Genomic DNA, 23,117 nt, shown 5'->3' with positions numbered 1-23,117 from the left:
ATTCTTTAAAACTCTAGAGTTCTGTTAAAGAATTAATCTTCTCTCTATTTCAACTAGCTTTAAACAGACAAATTACTTAGATATTTTCCTCACTTACAGGGAAATTATGTTCAAAGAATGTGATGAAAGCTGAATAAAAAACCCTCCCAAACCACACAGTATACAGGACTCTTATGCCAAAATCAAAAGTCATTTAACTATCTTTTTTTACAAGCACCCTTTTCAACAAAATTAATTTGGAAAGAACAAGGATCCTACAAAATGAAAGGTAAGGTACCCCAGCAAGAAGGGTAAGTAAGGCTCCTACTACTGAAGCAGGCTTGGTTCGCTAAAGAAAGATCCCAAATCTTTGTCTGGGCTTCTAAAAAAACTCAAGTCAAACCCTCTGGAAAGGACAGCAAAGCACATATAGCAATCATGCAATACTGAATGTATAAAGCTCTTCACATTCAGCCTATTTAACTAATGATTAGAACTAATTCTTCTTTATGGGAAATCCTCTGTCCTATGTAAATTTTTCTTGTACGGATGGTGAGATAGGGATTAAAAGCAAGCTAAGGAGAGAGAGAGCACAGAAAACCACTTCTAACTCCCAGCATTCTTCTTCCAAGCCTTACTATAAAGTTTGAGCTGAGAAACAACAGGGCAGCAAAGGAGAGTTCAAACCCAATTGCTTCCATACACAAATGTCAGCATCATCCCCCACCCACACAGTTACTCTGATAAATCAAATACTGAAACAGGTTCTATTACAGACATGTGGATACCTCTGGTTTGGATATTTGAAAATTTACATATTATAGCAAAAGTCAGATATTTTGCTATTTATTTACAAAAATAAACACAAACCACTTAGTGTCTGATGCAAAAAAAAATCTTTGTCTACAGAAACAATTCCTCCAGAAGGCAAGTTTGTCTCTCTACTTACTCTGAGAAAAATAAAGTTTTACATCTTAAATGGCAAAAGATAATGCCATAAGTACATCATATAAGCAAGAGAAAGAAGGTATTTTTGTAATGTAAGAAAACCAGTATAATTTAGCCCAACAAAAATATTCACAGGGTTGGGGTTTTTTCCAGAATATACCAGAGTATAAAAGAAAGAGTACTGTATAGTAAAATCAAGATGTTATCAAAAATTTGTGCTCAAGACAGCATTTATAGCTTTTATATACTCACTGTCCCAGAAAGCTGAAATTTTAATTTATGTTTCCAACTAGGCTTTTCAACTGGGTGACACTCAAGGTCCCAGAACTGGGAATAATCCCCTTTATCTTTAGGTAAAAAGATTACAGCAACCTACGAAAAGAGAGAAAAATTTTGCAGAAGATTATTAAAAATTTACAGACATCTTCACAATTTCACCTGCAAAAAGTTATGGTTCAGCCAGCAGAAAATTTACACACTTCAGAACACGCATGCCACACACAGGTGATCTTGCAGAAAACAATACAACTAAACAAACCAGTCCTCCTTTGCCTACAAGAGAAAACATTGGATGAAATAGGTTGTGCAAGCAATTTCAAACAAAATTTGAGTTCAACCTAATCTGCTTTAAGCAAAGTCAGCAAGTACTTGCACAATTAATTCTATTAGTAAAATGGAGGAAAAGGGGACCAGGAGGGGAAATAGGCACAGCCGAGAAACAGTGATACCTTCCTTCATCTGTCAATTAAGCTGTGAACAAATCTACTCCTCCAGCACCAGGTCTGGCAGTACATTGTGCTACAATTTACTAGAAGGCCTGACATTTAAACCACCTTGCAAACTATGAATTTGAGCATTCTTAAAGGTCACCTATGTAAGAAGGGTTTGTCTCCATAATGTGCTGTACCAGGTTAATTCAAGAATAAACTTGCATTGTTTTCAAAGTTGAGGTTGAGGGAAGAAAGAGAAGGAGAGCAGCAGACTGGAAGAGATCACTTCAACTCTATCTAGTTAGCCAAATATCATATCCACTGCAAAAAACAGCACATCATGATATAGCACTGTACCTTATCAGCTCCAGCCAAGAGCCTGAACATGCCAGTAACGTAAATGTTATTCATACAGGTCTGAACTGGGATTGCTAAGGCAAGCACAACTCTTTAAATTCAAATAATGGTTTGCAATACTACGAAATTACTATGAAACTGGACAGGAATAAGTTTTTTACTCTTCTACATAGATTATGAATTGCATCTTCATAGAAATAATGTCATAATAATCCATGACAATTACAAGACAGGTGTTCATGAAGATGAAGAGATAAAACTGCACAGGAGAAGGCAAGAAAAGGAAGCCCCTTACAAACCTATTCGGTATGTCCTTGGATGTGCTTTATAATTGTGGTTATGAAACCCTCTACTGGCCAGGAGATAAAACTGTAAGTCAAATGAAGTCCAACTTTAGGAACAGACAACAGCTCTTAAACAAGTATGACAAGAATGTTTCTAAGGAAGGGAAACTGGTTCTCACATAAGATTCATAAGAATCTAGTATAATTTGTGCTTTTCTGCTGGAATTTTACAAAACATTTAAAACAGTTTTCTGTTCTAAAATAATTTGGCCTTAAAAAACCCCAAACAGTAACACAAACACTTTACCTAGTTTTTTTTACCAAGAAATCAAACTACTTTGATTGCATGAATTCTTAGAATCAAGTCAGCTGACATTTTAACAGCTGAGATAAGCAGATACCGACTACCTGATACAGACTCCAGAACCCAATACTGAAAGGGCAACATTTAATCATTATCAGGTAAAATTTATTTCTCATTTAAGATCCTATTTTACAATTGAGATACACTCCTATGCCTGAAGTATTTATAAATGTCAGTTTACCTTCTCTTGTCCATGAGCTTCAAGTGTACCAGAAACACGGGAACATTTGAAAGCTGAGTAAGTAACCCTAAAAACACTACCACTTCCATCCACATCCTGCAAATAAAAGTATGAGTCAGACTCAGAAGGCAAAGAAAAAAAAAAAAAAACAAAAACACAACAAAATACACAATACATCCCCCTACACCCTTGCAAAGGACTGAGGGAAATACACCCAATCAAGCTGCTTTCAAGTGAACAAGTAATACTGACTCCCTAAAAGCAAATTAATAAAGACTGAAACTACTACATCTGTGCAGTCACCACAACTACTGACACAGTTAGAGGTGGTGCACTGCCTGGAAGATGACGTACTCCATCTTATGTGGTAATGCTAAGAGTGCTATGTAACCATTTTTCAGGATTTCATGACAACAGACCATAATAATTCTAGCATAAGATCAAAATTATCATCACACCATTTCAGATTACCAAAAAAACAGGGAAGCTTTTACAAATATCAACAGTACGGCTACAGTAATTGTACAGGCAACAGCACTGTAATTAAAATATCCTTGACCTAATTCAAATTACCTGCAGAGATACAACATTCAGCACACTTTCTGCAGTACAAGTCTCAAAACAAGGCAAGTCTAGCATTCTGGATCCAAAAAGAGACACCTGTCTTTTGTGTACGCTTGATTACTTAATGCAGTCTGGATTAAGTGATACTGTATGAGCACAAGCAAACTCTGTAAGCCAGTAAATGAACCACAAACTGACTGATTGATTCACAGTCAAAGAACCACATTAGAGATGGAAAAAGGAGTAAAACATTTTGCTGATACAGATGGAGAAAAAAACTTTGTAATTGAGGTCATGCTCGAATATATAGTCTTTCTTGAGAGGAATCAAGAAGAGAAGAGTTTAAAAAAAACCCAGAGATGTGCATAAAATTCCCAATGGAAGCTTTCACTCACTTTAACATAAGGTGGTGCAAAAGATGACAAATTCCACTTCACGTTTTCATCCCCTTTATTCTCCATTTCCAGGTAACTCTCTGAAAGAGAAATAAGTCAGACTAGTATACTAAACCTCTTTGTTCAAGTATCTCTAGGGGAAAGAGTTTAAGCAGAAACTATGTTTCTGACAAACAAGTTTAATGGAAACAGTTTTCATGGTAACAACCCCAAGATCAGACTCCAACAAAGCACGCTTTCATAAAATTCTTGAAGGCTTATAAAGAAGAAATTTGGAAGTCTTCTATGGAAGAATCATATTGATGACGCTTACAAGAAACACGGTGAAGCCTAAATCTCACCCTTGATAACCCTCCAACAATAATACATAATCCTCAAAAAGACCCTGAAGCATATCAAAGAATGGTATGTCAATGCAGCCATAGTTAGAAGTTAGGCTCTTACAGACTCAGAACATGACAAATAGCAGAGATCTAAGTCACCTCCAACAGTCTCACTTGATTGCATCCAGGTTTTGGCAGATACCTTCACATACCAGTATACAAAAAAAACACAAAACAAAACAAAAATCAAATCCACCACACACCAAAACCCCCTAAATGATACCCACTTCAGTCCCCAAAGATATTATTTGATCATTTGGAAACAAAAAACTCAGAGTATTCCAGTTTAGGACCAAATTAAGTTGTACCAAAAAATCTGCTCTTATCCTAGTATGCATTTGTTACTCAGCAAGAATTAACAGGACAAGATCATCTCAGTCTAGAGCAGCACTTTTAGAAGTTTAGCTGCATATACACATTATATAGGACATTTAGTAAAAAAGGAAAGGAGTATCATATTACAACCTTCTTCCATAATTTCAGCAAAAAAACTCCAGATATAATTGCTAAATTAAACTTTGAAAGATCTAAGTCTGTTGGATAAAATGTAATGTCAATGAATCGTTAAGAAATCCCTCCTTACCTAGAAAAGTTTTACCAAAAAAATCTGGTATCTATGTAAGAAAATTACAGTTTCATAGAGTTATTTTGAGAATTCTAGGCATTACTGGAATTAAAAGTACAGACTGAGCATTTCAGACTCCATTATCAACAGTGCCCTCCTCGATCACTATGTACCAAGACAAGGACAACCAGCCTCACAGCTGATATTCCCACACTTATCAGACTAAAAGAACAAAACCAAAGTCAAGGCACTCAAGTTTCCAAACATGTAATACAGTATAAACAAAACCTCTGAACACAAAGTACTACAGATGTTGTATTTAAGAAGTAAGCACTATTACCTGAGCTTTGACCGGGTCTTGTTTTAGGAAAAACAATGTTTCTGTTCTTTATCTCCATTTTTGTTAGAGGGAGCCTGGAGAGAGGCTTTTCCACGTGAACAGTAGGATTTTCTGACTGTGGAGTAAATACATCATATCTTCTACAAGGAAAGTCTGCTCCAGACACTCTGTGTGTGGCTGCCTCTTGAATATTCACTCTAATAAACTTTTGCACAATTTGGAGAAAATCAAAGTTTTAAACAGTGAACACTGATACATTAACAAGTCAAAATATTTAGCTATATTTCCCTGAGCTGTCAGAGCTCATGTTCAGCTTTACATTCCAACAGAGAAAAGGTCTCATATGTTAAATCAGGTCTTCTCCAACCTCAAAAGCTTAAAGATTCCAAGACAAGTTAAACTGAAGAGAAAAGGAACACTTACTGAAAATTTGCTATCTACACATTTTAATTCAACAGGAATAATAATTTTAACTAGTTTACCTGACAACTCCTACAACATTCTCTGCTTGTAGAGAATGGAAACAGGGCTGCCTCATTCAGAATGCACTTTGTATTCATTTCTGCTACATAAATAGCAGTTTAAAAAGTTTCAATTAATGCTAGTAAAACCTTATCCAAATTAGCAAAACATATGCTAGGTAGCAAATAAATGGCAAAAGTGTTATCAACTACCAGATCTCTTATAACTTGATTGGTTTTGCTACATTCTCTACATTTGTCCTAGTAGATTTCTTCAATCCTTTTCTCATATTGTAGAACATAGCATAGTTAAGTATGTGCATAGTCATCATTTCAGTCTCAACTTCCCTGTTTGTTTGGGGTTTTTTAAGGCAGCTTTCAACTCATTATCATACCTCACTTCCCTCCATGAAAAAGGAAAGCAGATACACTGTTTTACCCTTTCAGTGTCTTATTTCTCTCTCTCCATGCATTGTTACAATTAACCCAAAATACATACTGGTTGTAAAAGTAAAACAGGAAGTCTCTTTCTTTGGGAGAGATAACCAAGGAGTCCTTCTGTTTCTATACTGATGAAAGAAGAAACTGTAGGTTTCTTAAATTTTATTTACGTGCCTTAATTCAATCAGGGAAAAGTCTTGGATTAATATCCATGAAGAGCAAGAACCTGTTCTAGACATTCTTTATCACAGACTCATCTATCCAGAAGGTTAAGTTTACCGTATGGGAGCTCCAAAGGAGCTACGGTGACTTTTCCAACAACCTCTTTTAGCTTCTTTTATTTTAAAATACAACATAGACTACTTTTACGAGTGCATGTACATACACTTAGCATCTTAGAAAGTGATGCCTAAGGCAGCGGTGGGTGTAGAAATGCAATTTTGTTGGCCATTCAGTGGAAGTGTTCACAAAGTGTTTCCTCAGAGATGAATGAACTTAGACTCTCAGTTTGCAAAACAGCATCTCCACTTTTTTTTTTTTTTTATTTAAGAGAATCTCAAAAATTAAAACAAATAATGGAAGTTGACTCATACCTAAAAGGTTTTAGCAACATTATTAGACCTTATCTGGCAAAGTAAAATAAACAGTTGCAATGTCAAGTCTCGAGTAAGCCACCTACCTTTAGTCCATTACTACTCTGGATATAGACTAGGCCACTCCAAGGAACTAACGAAGGCTTTCTGGCAAGTGTAGGATTAGGACTCACCAGAATTAGTGCACTGCTCCTAATTAAAACAATAAAAACACCAAAAAAATCCGAATCAAAACAAACAAAAAAAACCAGCTAGCATGATCATCATGTTCCTCATATTAGAATGAGTATCTACAACAGATCTTAATACCTCTCAAAAAAATGTGCACTTCTAAGATAGCAGATAAGTGAAAATGCTCTAGAGATAGTTAAATTTAAGGTATTCAGACATCCAATATATTATTAAGCTTTAGTAGACAGAAACTTAATGCTTATACATTTAACAAACTTGTCATTGATGGTTTTATAAGGGTCTAAGACGAAAAAAAAATAAATCTTATCTATTGTTAAACATACACAACTAGACAGGCAAAAGGTAGGTAAAGGCAGGTAAAGCACATATGTAACTATACGTTTCAGGAAAAAAGCTTCAATACTAGTCAAGGGAATGTTGGTGTTCAAACAAAGTATACTGCACAAACTGCATCTCAAGAATTTTTTTTAACTAATTCTCGTTTTAGAGAAGCAGATTGCTTCCCTTCCTCTCCCTCGATCATGTAAAAAAAGAAAAGCCTTTCAATTTTATCAATGCTTTCTGTAGTTATCTAGAGTAGAAGATGCAGAAGAGTAAAAAATCAAGTAGCAGTAGTAATGAAGTCAGTCAGTCTCACCAGTGAGAACAAAATTTGATATATACAATGTTCCACACTCTGTACTAGAGACATTTAAATAGAGGGGAGAAAGTTAAGTACCAAAGTATTTGAAAAATCAGTACAAAATCATTGAAGTAAAGGTCATTAGTTGTATGTGAGCAAAAGCACTCAAGCTACACCTGAAGAATTAGCTTAATATACCATTAGCACAGCACTTCACATTTGAAAAATTTAATGTTGGAACAAGATGAGTTCCATAATCATTGTCACAATACGACCACCTCTAAAAACTTCAACTAACAGATGTCAACAGTCTTAAACATCAAATCTGGATACTGGTATTTCCTTAAAGAATTTCGGGGTGGTTTTGAATTTTAACAGTTTTCAGAATCTTTTCAGCCACACTGAAGGTTCTCTCTCATGTACAGCCGCATTCATGGGAATATACTTGCCTAAGTACACACAGTATCTGTTACTGCAAACCATTCCACTGCCTTTGCTCCTAACCAGCTTGTCTTGGACAGTCACTACAAACTTCTTACACAAATCCAACTTGCATGGGGTCACAAACCACATGTCAACCTAAAGACACAACCTCTGAGGACTTTTATTGCTATGGAAAGGAAATGAGCCTAGGGAAGAAACATTTTCCAAAGGTGGCTCTTGCAGCCTTTGGAGATTCCAACAGTTCCCACTTCAAAAGTGCAGTTCCTTTCCCAGCGCTTACCAATACTCTCAGCACTGAGGCAGAGCAACATTACCAGAGGTTAGTTTCAGCTCATTCCCACAAGAAATCTCTTGGAATGGTACCAAATTCAGTAGCGACCCCAGGTTTTCAGATATTCCACATTCAGGCAGGTTGGAGATTTCCTTTAGCTCATTCCACAGAACTTAAGGGGGTTTTTAGTCAAGGTGAAACAGAGTGCAGTCTGTTTGCTCCAGCATGACAGAGTCAGTCCTTGATCCCTAGGACCTTCTTTCACCCTCACTGAGAAACTACACCTTTTTTCATGGTCCAACTCAGTTCAAGGATTCTGTCGGCTCCAGCCATTGCAGTCCATAGTATAAAAGATCCTGGCTGGATGACTGCTCTTGGCACTGCAGGGAGATGGTCGTGAAAAACAGAAAACTGGGCAAGTGCAGCTTGCTGTGCTTAAGTCAGCTGTTCCCACGGATCTGTTTCCTACTTGCAGACCTCTGTTCTTGATCCAAACTAGTTACTTGGACCCAACATGTGAGAATTCAGCCCACTCTCTTCCAGTGAAGAAAACACATTTTAAAATTCTGCATTGCAAGAAAACTGCTTGCAGAAGGCCCTTAATACCCTCTTTTTAAGAAATCACTCCACAGACAATCCTGAATGTAGGTTATGAGACACTCAAAACATCCTTACTTTCACAGCTACTGAAAAGTCGTTCATGGTTACATCTTTAGGAACGTTTGTTCTTGGCACTGACTGAATCTGCAACAAGATAGATATCCTAGCCCTTCCATGGAGCCCTCTTTATTTTTTCTCACTAATGATGTAAATTGCTGGGAAACTTTCATCTACCTGAATATGAAATTAAGTGTTTAAATGTTATCGGTGATACAAGACTGAAGGGAAGTATGTTTGGGCAAATGTCTTCAAATTTAAAGCAACTACTTAAATACAACTCTGAAAGCAACACCTATTTTTATTGTGGGAGACTTTTTTTTTTTTGGAAGATGAGTCTTAATAACAGGATCTTAAAACTCTTTCTGAACTGACCTTAAAAATCACCATAAATTTAGAAGGGAGAGGTGGGCAGAACTTTCAAGTGTTAATTGTGAAAGTCATTGCTGACATCTGTGAAAAGTCTCATACACATATGCAGGGATACTTATGACTACTGTGCCAAAATGCTAATTAAGACATGGACAACCAGACAGTGGCTTGTCATTATTTTCATACCTTTCATTATTTCATTGAGAAGCCAAAGGTTGAATGGCAAAACCCAGTTTTGTCAAAATACAAAGAAAAAGAAAAAAAAATCCCACAATCAAGTTGTGAGGAATATCAGAATTCTATAAGAACTGTTATTTTGGGGTTTGTTTGTTGTGGGAAGGAAGGAAGTCTTTGTTTTTAAACACCCAGACAACTTTTAAACAAAAATCTGTTGCAAAAGGAGATTTAAAAATCTTCAGCTTAATGACCACCCAGCTCCTGAAAAGTTATGCAATAATAATAGTACTTTCAGGCACAGAAAATTCCTGGCATCCAAGCTAACTATGTGGGTGACAGAAGAACATTCCCTATATACAGAACCATAAAAGGGTAAAGTCCGAAAATATAAAAGCCAGATTTGTGTGTTATTTGACAAAAAGACTAACCTGGCACCAAAATAGTTAGTTTCAGGGCATAGTCAAAGTAAACTAAAGTAAATTCCCAAAAACTATCTAAAATTCCTAAATTAACTACATTCCTAAACCAACTAAAACCAAATTCCTCCAAAACCTCACCATGTTTTCACACATAAAGGAACTTATAGAAAGAAACTTACTCTGGTTCAACAACTCCATGCTGTGGGGTTATAGTAAGGCAGTGAGCTGGCCACGAAAGCTCAAATGTCAACGCTCTGTTGGAATTGTTGAAAACTTGCACATGTCTAGTATCCGCTGTTCCATCTGTAATACAAAAAAAAAAAAATAAAAAGCTAAGATGTACAAGAATTCACAAAAATGCCCAATACAGAGAGATGAACCAATTAAAATATTTTCTGCCCTAATTTTACCTTCACGATGCTTTAAAGTCTTCACGGGTACGCAGTGCATACTCTGTGTATGCACACACAGAGAGCACACCACCTCTGACAACTGAACCAAAACTGTTCAAACCAAGTTTACTGTTCAGATATAAACTAGTGCAGGAAGGTTACTGGGCAAATCGTGTTTCCAAACACAGTATGCACTACAGTTATCTGAATAACAAAGCGGCAATTCTGTTCTGTTCTTAAAAAAAAATACTTACCAATAGAAGGAGATGTCAAAGTCAAAACGTCAGGTTTAACAGCCCAAGCCTGCTGAGTGTCTGATCTCTTCCGAACCAGATCGGTAGTTTTTACAGATGCTGAAGGACCCTGAGGTCCCTTAACAGGAAGAACATCCAGAGTTGCATTGGTATGTCTGACATAGTTCTCAAACCTGAAAATAAGATCGCATTAAAAACAGTAATAAAAATAACTTATGAGTAATTATAATAGACTACTCTTAGTATTTCTTAAAATTTTATTCTTTATAAAGGACAGTGTTCTTTACATGAGCCTTAAATGTAATTCAATTCTCCATTATTAAGTAAATAATAATTCAGCAGTTATATAATGACAGCTTTTTCACAGAATTGGAAGGTCCCATTTAGAACAGAAGTTATTAAAATAAACAATTATCTTCAGGAGATAATAATGTAAAATAATTTGAATAAAACAGGTATAGAGGAAACAAGTACCAAAGAGAGTAAGTCAATGTAAGTTGTGTTTCACAGAGTGCTGTGCAACACATGCTGGAGGTCAGGAGGAACCTCTGGTCGGTCACCTAGTCCTAACACCCCTGCCCAAAGGAGAGTCAGCTACAGCAGAACACTGATCAGTCAGCTTTCTAATTACTTCACAGATGAAAACTTTACAGCCTCTCCGGGCAACCAGATCCAGTGTTTGACCATTCTCACCAGAAGAAGTTACATACATATAGCTACTAACTGTAGTTACCTGTCCAATTCCAAATGACGTCCAGGAGAGTGCTGATCATAGGTGGAATATCCAACCACAGAAAGGATAACCTTTTGCATATTTGCATAGAAAAGACAGACATCATTTGTCTCCCGTGGGATATCACATACTAAAAATGAGAGTAATAGAGCAAATCTAATAAGAACAAATCTATAATACCTAGAAATTACACAACAGAGATTTAGGACAAAGACCTAGTTAATAATCTGACAGCTAAGGTATCCTAGATCATTCAAAAATTACTTTCTGCAAGATCAGTTATCAGGCATAACTCGATATTAACATCAAATTTAATACATAAATCCAAATACACACCAATTTTAACTTTTTTATCGTAAGGTAGATATTTCCCACCTGTATACAAATGGAATATACTAATTATTCAAGTTAGGTTTTATCTTTTACCCTCACAATAAGACCAATACATTCCTAAGGCTTTACAGAAAGAGATTCAGCTTTAGAGAATTACTCTGTTCGACCTAACACCAAAAGGTCAGGGAAATAAAAGAATGACGTAAAAATAACCAAAAGTTTCATAAAATGTTAAACAGTTAAGTTTTCTCCTTTGCTTTGAGCCATTTCATGCTGAACAAGCAGAATGAAGTGAACACTTCTCAAAGGATATATTTGTCTCGACTGGTATTTCCTTTGCTCCTTAGTAGATGCAAGGTACAATTAATATTTGTATTTGGCTACTACAACTCAGCTACAGATAAGACAGATCAACATCATCTCTTGTAAACAAGTGTTTTTAGTTAGAATTTACATGCATCCAGAAACTTGTTAACAAAGCCGTCTTGAAAAATGGAGTCTAGTAGAATGTGGTTTTTTGGAAGAAATAATTTATTTATTCTGTCATATATATGAAAAGTAAGGATGGAAGTATGTTCTTTCTTTAGGATGACCATTATTTCTACTCTAAAGTGTCTTTGATTCCCTTTCCAACCCTCCAGTGGAATTCTATTCAGTTCAAGAAATTCCTAATTTCCCATAATCCACTAAAATATTTAACACTTAGAGCCTATCTCATTTTCATGAACTTAAAATATCAAAATGGCTAGTTCATGGTATCATTAAGTTTAAATGCCAAGGTCACACTGCCCACAGCTCCAGACCCAAAGTGTCAGACCCAAATCCCAACATGCAAACAGCATGATGGTGCCACCCTCGCAATCACAACACACAGAACCAGTTTTATACAAAAGCTTAAGCACTATAAAATACAGCAGAGTACATCATGTGATACCTAAAAATGGGCAGGAGGATCTTGCAAACAGTACTTGATAAGAATTCTTTCCCTCCTCTTTAACAATACGTCTACATGCAGACAAGATGTTAACACGCCTTGGAAAGTAAATTCATTTTGACAACCTAACTAAAGAAGTCACAAAAAGAGAAAAGGCACTACCAGAACTAGGGATCCAACTTCACATTAATGCAGCCCTTAGAGCCAAGGTATCCTATTCTTTGATCTTTTATCAGCATCATCTCTCTAATAATCTTTCATTTAAAAGGGGCAAAAAGAAAAAGAACCATTTAGATTTGAAAAAAATATCTTATTTTTCACCAAAAAGGTAACACCTTACAGAAGAGTTTTTTCTCTTTCCTATTTCTTAATTCCAGGTACTACTATTAGTTCCTGCAAAGTATTGGACTTACAACAACATGTAACCAAAAAAAATTCTGTAGATATTCCCACTGAAAAGTCAGTGAACAATAACCCGTGTAAAGTAAGACTGTACTACTCACACCAGACATTACTGGGTGACAAGAAGGTAAGGAAGGGCTTGAAATTTGTATGATTGTTAAAATGAGTAAAAATAACCCAGTTTACTAAGAGGTACTCTTCCAGCACCTCTCCTTGAAGGCATATTTGCAGTGCTGTACAAGTCTGTTTCCTGCCTTATATATTATCAATGGCCTTCACCTCAAATTAATTGACTGAGTGAAGAAAGAATACATAGGAGAGCTGTATTTCACAAAGTCAGGAAAGTACACTCTCAAAAAGAGACAAAAAAATCCACTAAGATGCAAGAGGTGGGCCTTGTTTTCTACAGAAAGGAAAAAAAAAATTAATCTCCCATTAGGAAAACTCTCACAATAAGGCAATAAGACATAACCAAGGATGCCTAGGCTCTAACACTGGCTTAAAACCTCAGCTGGACAGGAGAGAGAAACAAACAACAAAACTCTGCCCAATACATCTGTCCAAATTGAGAATTTTATTTCTAAATTTATAAAGAAAAATAGTGAAAAAGTAACTAGGACTCAAGCCAAAAGCACATTTCTCACCCAAAAACAAGTATTAGATTTTTCTCCTAAGAAGTTATAGGCTTACCTTCTGTCACAAGCTGCTCCCCTTTAAATTCTTCATCAAATACCACGTTTTTTAATAAGCTGTTTTCTGGAATAACGTGTTTTTCTAGCTCAGGTTCATACCTCACAGCTCTGTTAAAGAGAGAAAGAAACAGGAGTCATTAAATTACCCGAAGTGCTAGAAACAGCAATTTGACAAAATTGATAAGATTGGTAAGAATCCAGCACAATTTTCACTCAATCATTTCTTGATTACACCAAACACAAATCTGTGAGCATTCATTTAAAACTGAAGCCTTTTCTCTATCTTAAAATGGTTAAAGAAATACCTGCTCTGTTGCTGCAGAGTAAAAGCAAAACACTGGAATAATGGTTGCCATATGTTTGTCTTTCCATGATACTTGTTCTCTGCTGTCAGTCACACCTACCTAGATTTCTGATAAGTACATCAGGCATTTGAGTGATGTTTCAATCACCACAGGAAGCAGAGACTGCTATTTTGGTTACAAGTGAAAGCCTTTTAAGAGGAAAAATTCACTAGTCAATGTCAGAGTGGCAGCAGGTGCCAGCCAACAGCAGGAACACAGAGCCAAGGAGCATGACTGCCAACAGGAGCGAAAAGACTGGGAGGCACAGGGATATAAATAGCCCTGGGAAAAATGGGAAGCTGCAGGTCAGCAAGAGGAAATCTGGCACTCAGATAGGGTCAGAGCCGTGGAAGGGGAAAGAATATCTCAGCACTACTAACACTCAGTTCTAAGCTACTTACCAGGCTGCTGACTCTATATAATATTGGAGTGAAAAACTTGAAGCACAAGTTGGCAGAATAAGTAGAGTACTCATTTCACATTCCTGCCCCCAAGTCCCAAATCATGTTCTTATTCTAGAGCACAATTAAATCCCAGAATGGATTTTAACTGGCTTAGAGCACTCGGTCATCACAAGAAACGACCATCACACATCTCTTTTAAATAATTAGGCAGATTTCAGAGAACCTCCCACCAATAAACAACAAGCTAGACCGCTTTTTTCAAGAACAAAATGCCATGTCTGTTGACTAATGAAATCAACAACAAATAATTTTGGTCACATATCAACATCCAGAATCTGAATAGAAAAGGTTTCCAACGCTACCTATGTAGTTGCATTGGGCTTCTAAATGGGTTTTCTGTTGATTTATACATCAAAAATTCTCCCTAAATATTTTTGCCTTTGGAGAATTCCATGATAGTGAACACTGCCTCATACAAAAGAGTTCATGATAGTGAGAATTGCCTCACACACAAGAGCTCACACAAAAATCAGGACCAAGCATCTTCTAAGATATCTGAAATAAATCACTTTCCTATTAAGGTCATAAATGCAGCTATTCCATGAGCTTTTTACTTAAAGTCAGGCAGATAAATTCAGCTATGTTTAATATCTCATTCAGATAACAATATATACGATAACTTTAACACATTGTCAGGTAATCATATTAAAAAGCCATCGTGAAATAATGCTGTTCTGAAGTTTTGCACTGAATTATGATCATCTGCACCTTAGTACTCTATGTAGTCCTATCATTCTGCATTACACTCTGGACAGCACAAGTCAAAAGTGCCACTTAAGTCATTAAAAGCAGAGTTTGCCCTTTTCGTGTGTTTGAGTCATACAAAACTAAATTCAGAGTAACACAGCCTCTATTTAAGATTTGCAAAACATTTGCTACAAGTTTCCTTAGTGTGTTATGAGCACATGTGCATGTTATTTCCCTCAAAAACACATCTACTCAAACACTGTCTTCGTCAACAGAACTCAGCAAACCAAGATGCAAATCTTGTTCAGAACTTAAAACTCCTGAATTTCAGTACTTTTATTCCTTTTATGAGCCTTTTCTTTCAAAATTAAAGTTACATATATATTGGAAAGGGAGATACCACACAAACCTCTTTTGATACAAAAAAGAAAACATATCCCCAAAACTCAACACACTTGAATTCGAGAAGGGTAAAAGAATAAAACCCTTAAGAAGGACTGTAGCTACAGTATGTAAGCAAAGACAAATGAATAAACCAAACCCCCTCATCAACAACTTACAGTTATAACACCTGACAGATCTTTCCATATCATCACTGTCTTTCAGTTTGTTCTTGCTATTTTGGGAAGCACATTAAGACCATGCTTAACACACACCTCTAGTTTTAACTTCTTATTAAACATCTGGTACACCAGCAAAGCACATCTTACCTGCGATACTGCTGCCTAGAAACTTCATCTCCACAAAAAAAAAATACCGTTGATACCAACATGTTTGTTGTATGGAAGTTGTTTTCCTTTGGATTCCACATTATAGTAACCACCTGATAAAATAAATAGCCAATATATTCAGGAAAAAAAAAAATCTTATTTTTAGTATGAGTGTTTGGAATATGAGTCAACAAATTACTGCCATGCAAGTGAAACAGGACTTAACAAAAGTTAGATGAGATTTTAATACAGAACTAGTCAGACATTTTCACTGATCATACTTATTTTCATTTTAATTAATAAAATCTGCTCAGAATCAAGAATTGTACTTACTTCATGTGTTCCTTCTCTTAGCACAAACTTCTCCGGGGATACAGTCACTACTTGAGGATCCACCACTGTTTTGGTCTGTACGTTTGCCAAGCACAGTGCTCTAACATAGGCAGCCCGAGAACCCGTGTTTCTTACATGGAAAGAAGCTTTCCGTACTCTTGACGACAACAATCCATCCAGTGTAACCATGTAACTATGTGACAACTTTTTAACATTTTCTAAAATTATATTGCTTGTTCCTCCATATCCAGATAATGGTATCTGGGAGGGAAAACAAAACACCACCAAAAAAAAAGAAAAATCAGTAAAACTTATATACAACTATGGTAAACTACATAAAGCTACAGAAAAACAAATGACCAGTGTTTAAAATGTGAACTGAAAGCATTTTGCACGAACTAGAAAAGCCTACATTCATTCCATCTTTTTCAAGTTCTACTTTATGTTCATTTAAGGCTTACCTATAGAACAAGAGCAGTTCAGATTTTTTGCTACTTTGAGTTAAAATCTTGGGCTAGTTCATAGTATAGTACATAAAACACTTCTTCCTTCACAAGGGAAAAAAATGCATGCAAAGTTGACACCGATGTTCCAACTGTAAAATTTACACTTTAACAAGTGTGCGGACACCCATAGTGTATATCTTGAAGTTTAGGTTTTTGATAAAGACGGCTTATTAAGTGCTAGATTTTAATTATGAAAAATGTACATTTAAAATTATTAGATGTTAGGTTGGGACTCTTACAGTAAACTTAATTCCTGGCTGTGATCGAATCCCCAGCTGTTTGATTTCCAGCTTTGCAAAGCAGCAAGTTACTCGAGTTGGTGTAAACATCAAGTATATGTTAGTATCTTCTTTGGGACGGATTTTGAGCTCCCAGTGACTAGTGAAACGCTCTTCTGATCCAAATATACTTTGGAGCTATAAAAATGAAGACATTAGAAGTGACTAGAACAGGAAAAACACATAGCAGCAAAACTTACTACACTAGTAGCTCAAAATTAACTTCTTCGAAATACAGATTAACTCAGCTGACAATGGCAAATATTTAAAGATGCAATGAAAAAGACAACGAAGTCCAAGGTAATTCATATTCCCACAAGGACCATGTCAATGCCTCTCAGTTTGTAAGTTTTTGGTCTACAATCCCCAATATGGTAGTGCTGAACCTTACCAGCACTACGCTAGTTCTCTCTCAGTTTAAGACTTTAGATCAAAAAAAATTTGAATATTTGAGGGAAAATGGGGATATAAACACACATGAACTACAAAACAAGAAAAACTCTTTAGATACGGTAATTCCCGAAGCCTCATTCCAGTTTCTCTGTCTTTGTCTGGACTCCCTCCTGCAAGAGGGGCCACTGACGGTTCACTCCACCCAGTATTGACTCTGCTGTGATGCAACAGCTTAAAGAACTGTAAACTGAGCTCCAGTTTGCAGCAGCACTGTTATAATTTCAGCTGATTCCAAAAGATTGCCAGTGTAGCTTAAACTCTGCTACTATGTTCATCTTGGCAGTCTCGGAACAAATATGTAGCCTACTGATACTCCAGGGCAAACACAGCCTGATAAGTGTCATAAACACTGAAGTGAAATTTTAATGACAGTCACCTGAAAGCAGTCTTGATCCTGGCCTCGTATCAACAGTCTTAAATGCTGGGTCACAGATGGAGAGTCGTTTCTTAGAGTTAACTTCTTCTGTCTGAAAAAGATGTTTAGTTAGATTTTACAGCAAATACAAATTAACTGCAGGTATTTATTCATGGAAACAACGGAAATGGGACAGTCAATTTTGAAGAAATTTAATGGAAAAAAAGTCATCTCTTGGAACAACAGAATATGTTAGCTAGAAAGTTATTTCTGTATTCTCAGACTTACACACCCTACAATATTATACACCATAACTCACAAATATGCATAGCAAAACAATCCCCAAATATATATATATATATAAATACAGCTTTTCTGAAGGTTCAAGTACTGTACTTAACAGCTTGAACTTTTATTCAAGCAGCAGTTGTGTCAATATAAAAATTTCTTACAAATCCACACTTTAGGACACAGTTATGATTAGATTATCCAGAGCCACTTAGTTATGCAAAAACACAGTCTTGCGAGTAGTCTAGCCCAGCTTCACTGGAACAGTTGTAAAAAACTAAATTAAGGAAATTAAGGATAACTTTTCCTTTTCATGCACTTTTCAATTTAATTGTAACACAGAAAGTTATGGTCACTTGACAGAATTAGGTTGACCAAGAAGTAATTTATTTTTCTCTCTGATACGTCCTACCATTGACCAGATTTCTGGTACTCAGATCTTTCCTCAACAGAGGTAGGAAACCTTCGTGCTGGAGATCTCCAGCACGAAGAGCAAGTGCATTTGTCATTTTAACACGTCAAAAAACATTTACAGAAGGATGTGACAAGTGCTAAAACTGGTAAAAACCTAAGAGAACGGATCATCCAGTCACAATCAAAGAGGAGGACAGATTGAGAGCAAAGCCTCTCCCTGATTTTCAGTGGCAGACACTGTTTTGTCCTCTGTTGGAACAACCTTATAAAAATAATCTCAGCTTCCTAAAACCAAGGGTTCATCAGAACTGTTTTACAGGAAAAACAGAAAATAAAAAGGTAGCAATATACAGGAAAGGAGCAGTAATTCCCAAACACCAAAAAGCCAAAACTGCTATGTTAGAAACACACTATCGTAAAAAAACAGACAAATAGAAATATAGTTATTAGAAATGGTTCTTGGCTGCAAACATGGATCGCTTTTAAAACAACCAGGAATATTACTGGATTTCTCAAAAAGTTCAGTACCAACCAACAGTGGATCAGTCCCTAAAGTAATACTTATTAGAAGTCCAGAGATCTGTAAAACTTGCAGCCTTTACATACAAAAGAAGCAAAGTATGTCCAGAAAATTATGAACAGTTCCATTAAATCATAGTATACTGAAACTCTAAACTTGCAGCTTAAAAAGTCCAAACAAGAACTAATCTGAAGGATTAAGTTAGATGGAAAATATTTTCCACCTAATTTCTACTTACATGACACACCGAACTTACAGAATCAGATATTGTTCTAATGACAACTAAACAGTCCTCAAGAATACACAAAGCTCAAACAAGATCACAGTTTGTTTCCAAAAATTTCTTGCACAAGAAAAATAACTGCAGTACCCTGCTTCCCTCACTTGAGGAATAAAACAGCTTAGTTTATCACCTGTGGATTATCAACGCGAATAGGAAATTTCAACATAAAATATTTAACATAATATTCTATAGGAATGGCTGTTCAACTCATACTTACACTGATGATCTGAGTGGTACCGCTCCCCAGGCAATGAACTGTTTGTTGGAGAGAATGGGTGGAATGTCTGAGCACCCAGTAGCTGTAGATACAGGTCTGTTTTTCTCAGATTCCACCTCACCTTTTATCACCACGTCATACTGAGGCCCAAACGGCAGCACGAGGATTTTCAAAGTGCTTTAAAAATAAATAAATAAATTTAAATCCCACAACAGCACAAGATTAGCTGATGAAAACAACACAGCTGGAAAAAACAGTTAGAGATAGGTATTTTTAAACTACCTTCTTAAGGGGAAAACACAAAAACTTCTTTTTATTTTATGACAAAGGTCAGCTTTAGGCATAGCAAATTTAAACTCCTTGGGCTGTAAATATGTATGTCACATATACGTCACACAATCTTCCCAAGTATTTCCTCTGAAATGGTTCAGATCAGTATTTCAGAGACTACAGCTAGGTAAATTAGTCCATGCTAATTTCTGATTATTTTGAGACTGATTTTGTAAAGAAACAAAGTCTAGCTGTCTCTGTATAGATTAAAGAGAAGTCTTTTGAACACCTTGAGAAACTTCATTGAATTTTTGCAAGTGTGAGATACAAAGGAGCATCAAGGAAGGAAATCAAGCTTTTAAATAATAGGCTGAAGCACTTGCTATAGCATAGACATGCTCCACAACAATAAACTCAAGAACCTTCATTCTAGCTGCCAGTGAATTCCTACGACGCCTGCTGACAGAGCCCTGCATCCCATCAGCAGGCAGCACGGATCCTCGTTACTGCCTGAGTTATTTTATTAATCTTTTGGCAGCACTTTCACGTAGACTGCAAAGTTTCCAACCCTCCCAAGTACCCTGAGTCTGTAAAGCAAAGGAGTTGTGCATAAGGCCACCCACAGGATCACACTGTCACTAGCACAGAACTTCTCATTGTTTAATTTAATGCGCTGGCTAGGCCTGGTTAAGCTAGATAGTGAAGCTGAACATATTTTGAAGATACTCCTTTGTCCATTCTTGCTCAGTTAGAGCAGAAACTGGAAAACATGGAACAAAAGAGGAAAGGCTGCTGTGGAGAAATGAGTCAGAGCCCTGCCACTGCCAAAAACTCTCACAAGACACCAGAATGGTCACTTGAACCAATCAAGTCTATTTCACAGAACGAAGTTTAGCAGGTGCTATGTGCAAAACTGTGAATGTTTTACATCTGCAAAAGAAACATGTACAGTGCTGTACGAGAATTTACAGTCAAACATTTATTTGATTAATGCAGGCAATATTGATGAATATTTGTGATCCTGATCAGTGCTTGAGTTTTCCCACACGTAAAGTTAAAATAATATTTCCCTTGCCTCAGCAGACTGATGAAGAGGGAAGCAACTGAAGGGGCTTCTGAAGTATTTTGAAGCTTTGTTGTACTTTAGAAACAACTACCATACAAAGAACTTCAGGGTCTTACTACATTTATTTACACAAAACAAATCTCAGAATATTTCGTGATGGGAAATATTACCTATTCATTAAGCTGCACATAGGAGACAATGCAGATAATCTACGGAAAAGGTAAACCCTAGCAAAAATCCTTTTGTAATGGATGAGGACTCTCATGAAAACAACTGAAGCCAAAGTCTCTCTTGCAGGTAAACTTTCAATTTGTTCACTACTCTAATGTCGAAAGTAGCTCAGTTTAACACAGGCAGCATAGAATTTGTTATATTACCTTTCTGTAGTTGTTATGTTTTTTGGAGAAAACAGGACAGTCACTGCTTGTTCTTCTCCAGGAAAAAGGAAAAGGCCCTCAGGTTCAACAGCAAAGCAGCTGTCCTGGTCTGATGTCTGAAAGCATGCCAGGGGAAAAGGGAGGGTTATTTGCCTATTTTAAAGGGATTAAACATGTAATACAGTTTGGTAGTACATCTGTTGTAGTTCAAATTCAAATACACCTGGAATCTCCAAAACTTTATCAATTAGCATCATCATATAACGTGGCATTTGTGATACTAGTCATACATCCTATTTCTGTGGCCCCAGATCTGAAAAATTACGGGCTTACAACTCTCCATTTCATTTTTCTCTTATGTAAAATGGGACTAACTGTTCCTTCTGTTGACTTTGAAATGCTAGTTTCAAAAGTATTTAGTTCCCTTTTAGTTTCCCTGGGACCATACTTTCCGTGGATTCTCAAAAAAAAAAAAACTAAAGTCAAATAAAGACATTGCATATCTGAAAAGAACTCGCTTTGTATTTGGGTTGGCAAGATGTACACTGAAAACTGATGCACCTTTGTTAGAAAGCACAGATGTTTCCCAGAGCTAATATTCATCTTTGCTCCAAACAGGCTTTATTCTACTAGTTAATTAACACCTGTTGTGCAGCACAGGGTTCATTGCTTTTATATTATTTGTTATATGCTTGTTAAAATTTATTAAAAATCATAAAGTTATGTTTGTTAAAACAAATACAATCAAAGCTGAGCAACAGAACACCCATATATGATTTTTCCAATAACATGAGCTAATCTCTTTGCTATCTTTCACTCTCTTTTCATAAACTTATAAACCTTTTGTCAAGCCACAGAGCTGAGCTAAAATCTCATGGCTTAACTCTAGTTTCAATAGTATTAACAGCACAAAAATCATGATTTCAAGAGGGAAAAACCAACGTACCTTAACTTTCAAATATACACCAATGTTTCCAGCATTTTTCAGTGGCAGCTGCTGTTTGGCTGTTGAACCCACACTAGTAGACAGATGTATTTTCTGTAAAAACGAAGTAAATGTGCATGTATGTATATATACATATATAATAAAAACAAACATTACAAAAACAGGAGGCAAGGAGAGGTAAACTGTCCTCAAAACACAGTTTGTAAATACAAACAAACCTGTAAGTCCTTTGGAGCATGTATCCTTGCTGTTCCAGCTCTTGCTCGGAGAGAAACACTTTTGATGACAGTGGTAGGTCCTGGACTATCCACTTCCACGTCCACTCTTGCCAAGAACTCATCTGCTGGACCCAAGGGATCTAGGAACAATTTCATGAGCAACAAAAGCAGGCTACCGCTCAATCTTAACATATTCATGTTGTGGTAATATTAACAGAAGCTCTCTCATTACCCTGGCAACACTTTCCTTTCCTCTTTCAAGTCTCACAGGATCTTCCTTGAGACTTTTACGTTTCTGTCAAGTGAAAGTGAAATTGTCCCTAATGCAAACAAATTAACCCCATTCTACCATACTAGCCAAACTAATTGATATATGTAATATTTTCTATCCAGGAAGCCAGAAAAATCCAGAGATTTCTTCAAATTTATCTATTTTACAAATTAAGCAATGTTTTCTTTAGTGATGATTTAATTCCCTCAGCAAAAGGATTAACTCAAATTCCATGCATCCTGCAGTACAAACTTGCTACAGCTTGATACTGAAGCATAAATGTCCCTGATAACATATAAAGAATTTAGACAGAGAAGTATTCTGTCTCCTAGAGTAAATAAAACTGAATGTGATACCCAAAATATTAGGACACACAAACCAAAGATGGACCATTTCACCTAAAGTTTGCAGCCTGTTCCTGCAGTCTGAACACACGTGTACGCTAAAAGTCAAACCTGTTTCAGTTGAAATGAAAATCAAATTGCTATACCTGAAGAAGAAATTTGTTTCTTAGGTGCATGGAACAGAACCCAAACTGTCAAGGCTTCAGGATCCTGAAAAAGAAATTGGTTGACATCTTAATGAGAGGGAAAGAACTATTTAGAGAGCGGGGAAAAACCCCACGAACAAAAAATGCACCCACAAAATCTAAACAAAA

General features: G+C 36.3%; 1 protein-coding gene across 1 annotated transcript in view; it reads right to left on the bottom strand.

Moving 5' to 3' along the window:
- Positions 1 to 23,117, bottom strand: part of CEP192 (centrosomal protein 192) — a 74,855-nt gene that overhangs the window by 9,247 nt on the left and 42,491 nt on the right. The window contains exons 32-49 of the mRNA XM_050329399.1: positions 22,950 to 23,013; positions 22,189 to 22,328; positions 21,971 to 22,063; positions 21,025 to 21,140; positions 19,312 to 19,488; positions 17,611 to 17,701; positions 16,743 to 16,919; positions 15,998 to 16,258; positions 15,665 to 15,777; positions 13,458 to 13,567; positions 11,099 to 11,228; positions 10,366 to 10,538; positions 9,899 to 10,022; positions 6,652 to 6,757; positions 5,071 to 5,275; positions 3,783 to 3,862; positions 2,824 to 2,919; positions 1,180 to 1,299 (exon numbers count right to left, since the gene is read on the bottom strand). Of these exons, the coding sequence (XP_050185356.1) occupies positions 1,180 to 1,299; positions 2,824 to 2,919; positions 3,783 to 3,862; positions 5,071 to 5,275; positions 6,652 to 6,757; positions 9,899 to 10,022; positions 10,366 to 10,538; positions 11,099 to 11,228; positions 13,458 to 13,567; positions 15,665 to 15,777; positions 15,998 to 16,258; positions 16,743 to 16,919; positions 17,611 to 17,701; positions 19,312 to 19,488; positions 21,025 to 21,140; positions 21,971 to 22,063; positions 22,189 to 22,328; positions 22,950 to 23,013 (2,376 nt within the window). The remainder of the gene's footprint in view (positions 1 to 1,179; positions 1,300 to 2,823; positions 2,920 to 3,782; positions 3,863 to 5,070; positions 5,276 to 6,651; positions 6,758 to 9,898; positions 10,023 to 10,365; positions 10,539 to 11,098; positions 11,229 to 13,457; positions 13,568 to 15,664; positions 15,778 to 15,997; positions 16,259 to 16,742; positions 16,920 to 17,610; positions 17,702 to 19,311; positions 19,489 to 21,024; positions 21,141 to 21,970; positions 22,064 to 22,188; positions 22,329 to 22,949; positions 23,014 to 23,117) is intronic.

Source organism: Myiozetetes cayanensis, unplaced genomic scaffold (assembly GCF_022539395.1).
Source record: "Myiozetetes cayanensis isolate MyiCay16 unplaced genomic scaffold, myiCay2020 scf1, whole genome shotgun sequence".
Taxonomy (NCBI): domain Eukaryota; kingdom Metazoa; phylum Chordata; class Aves; order Passeriformes; family Tyrannidae; genus Myiozetetes; species Myiozetetes cayanensis.
This window is presented reverse-complemented; position numbering and strand designations above follow the sequence as displayed.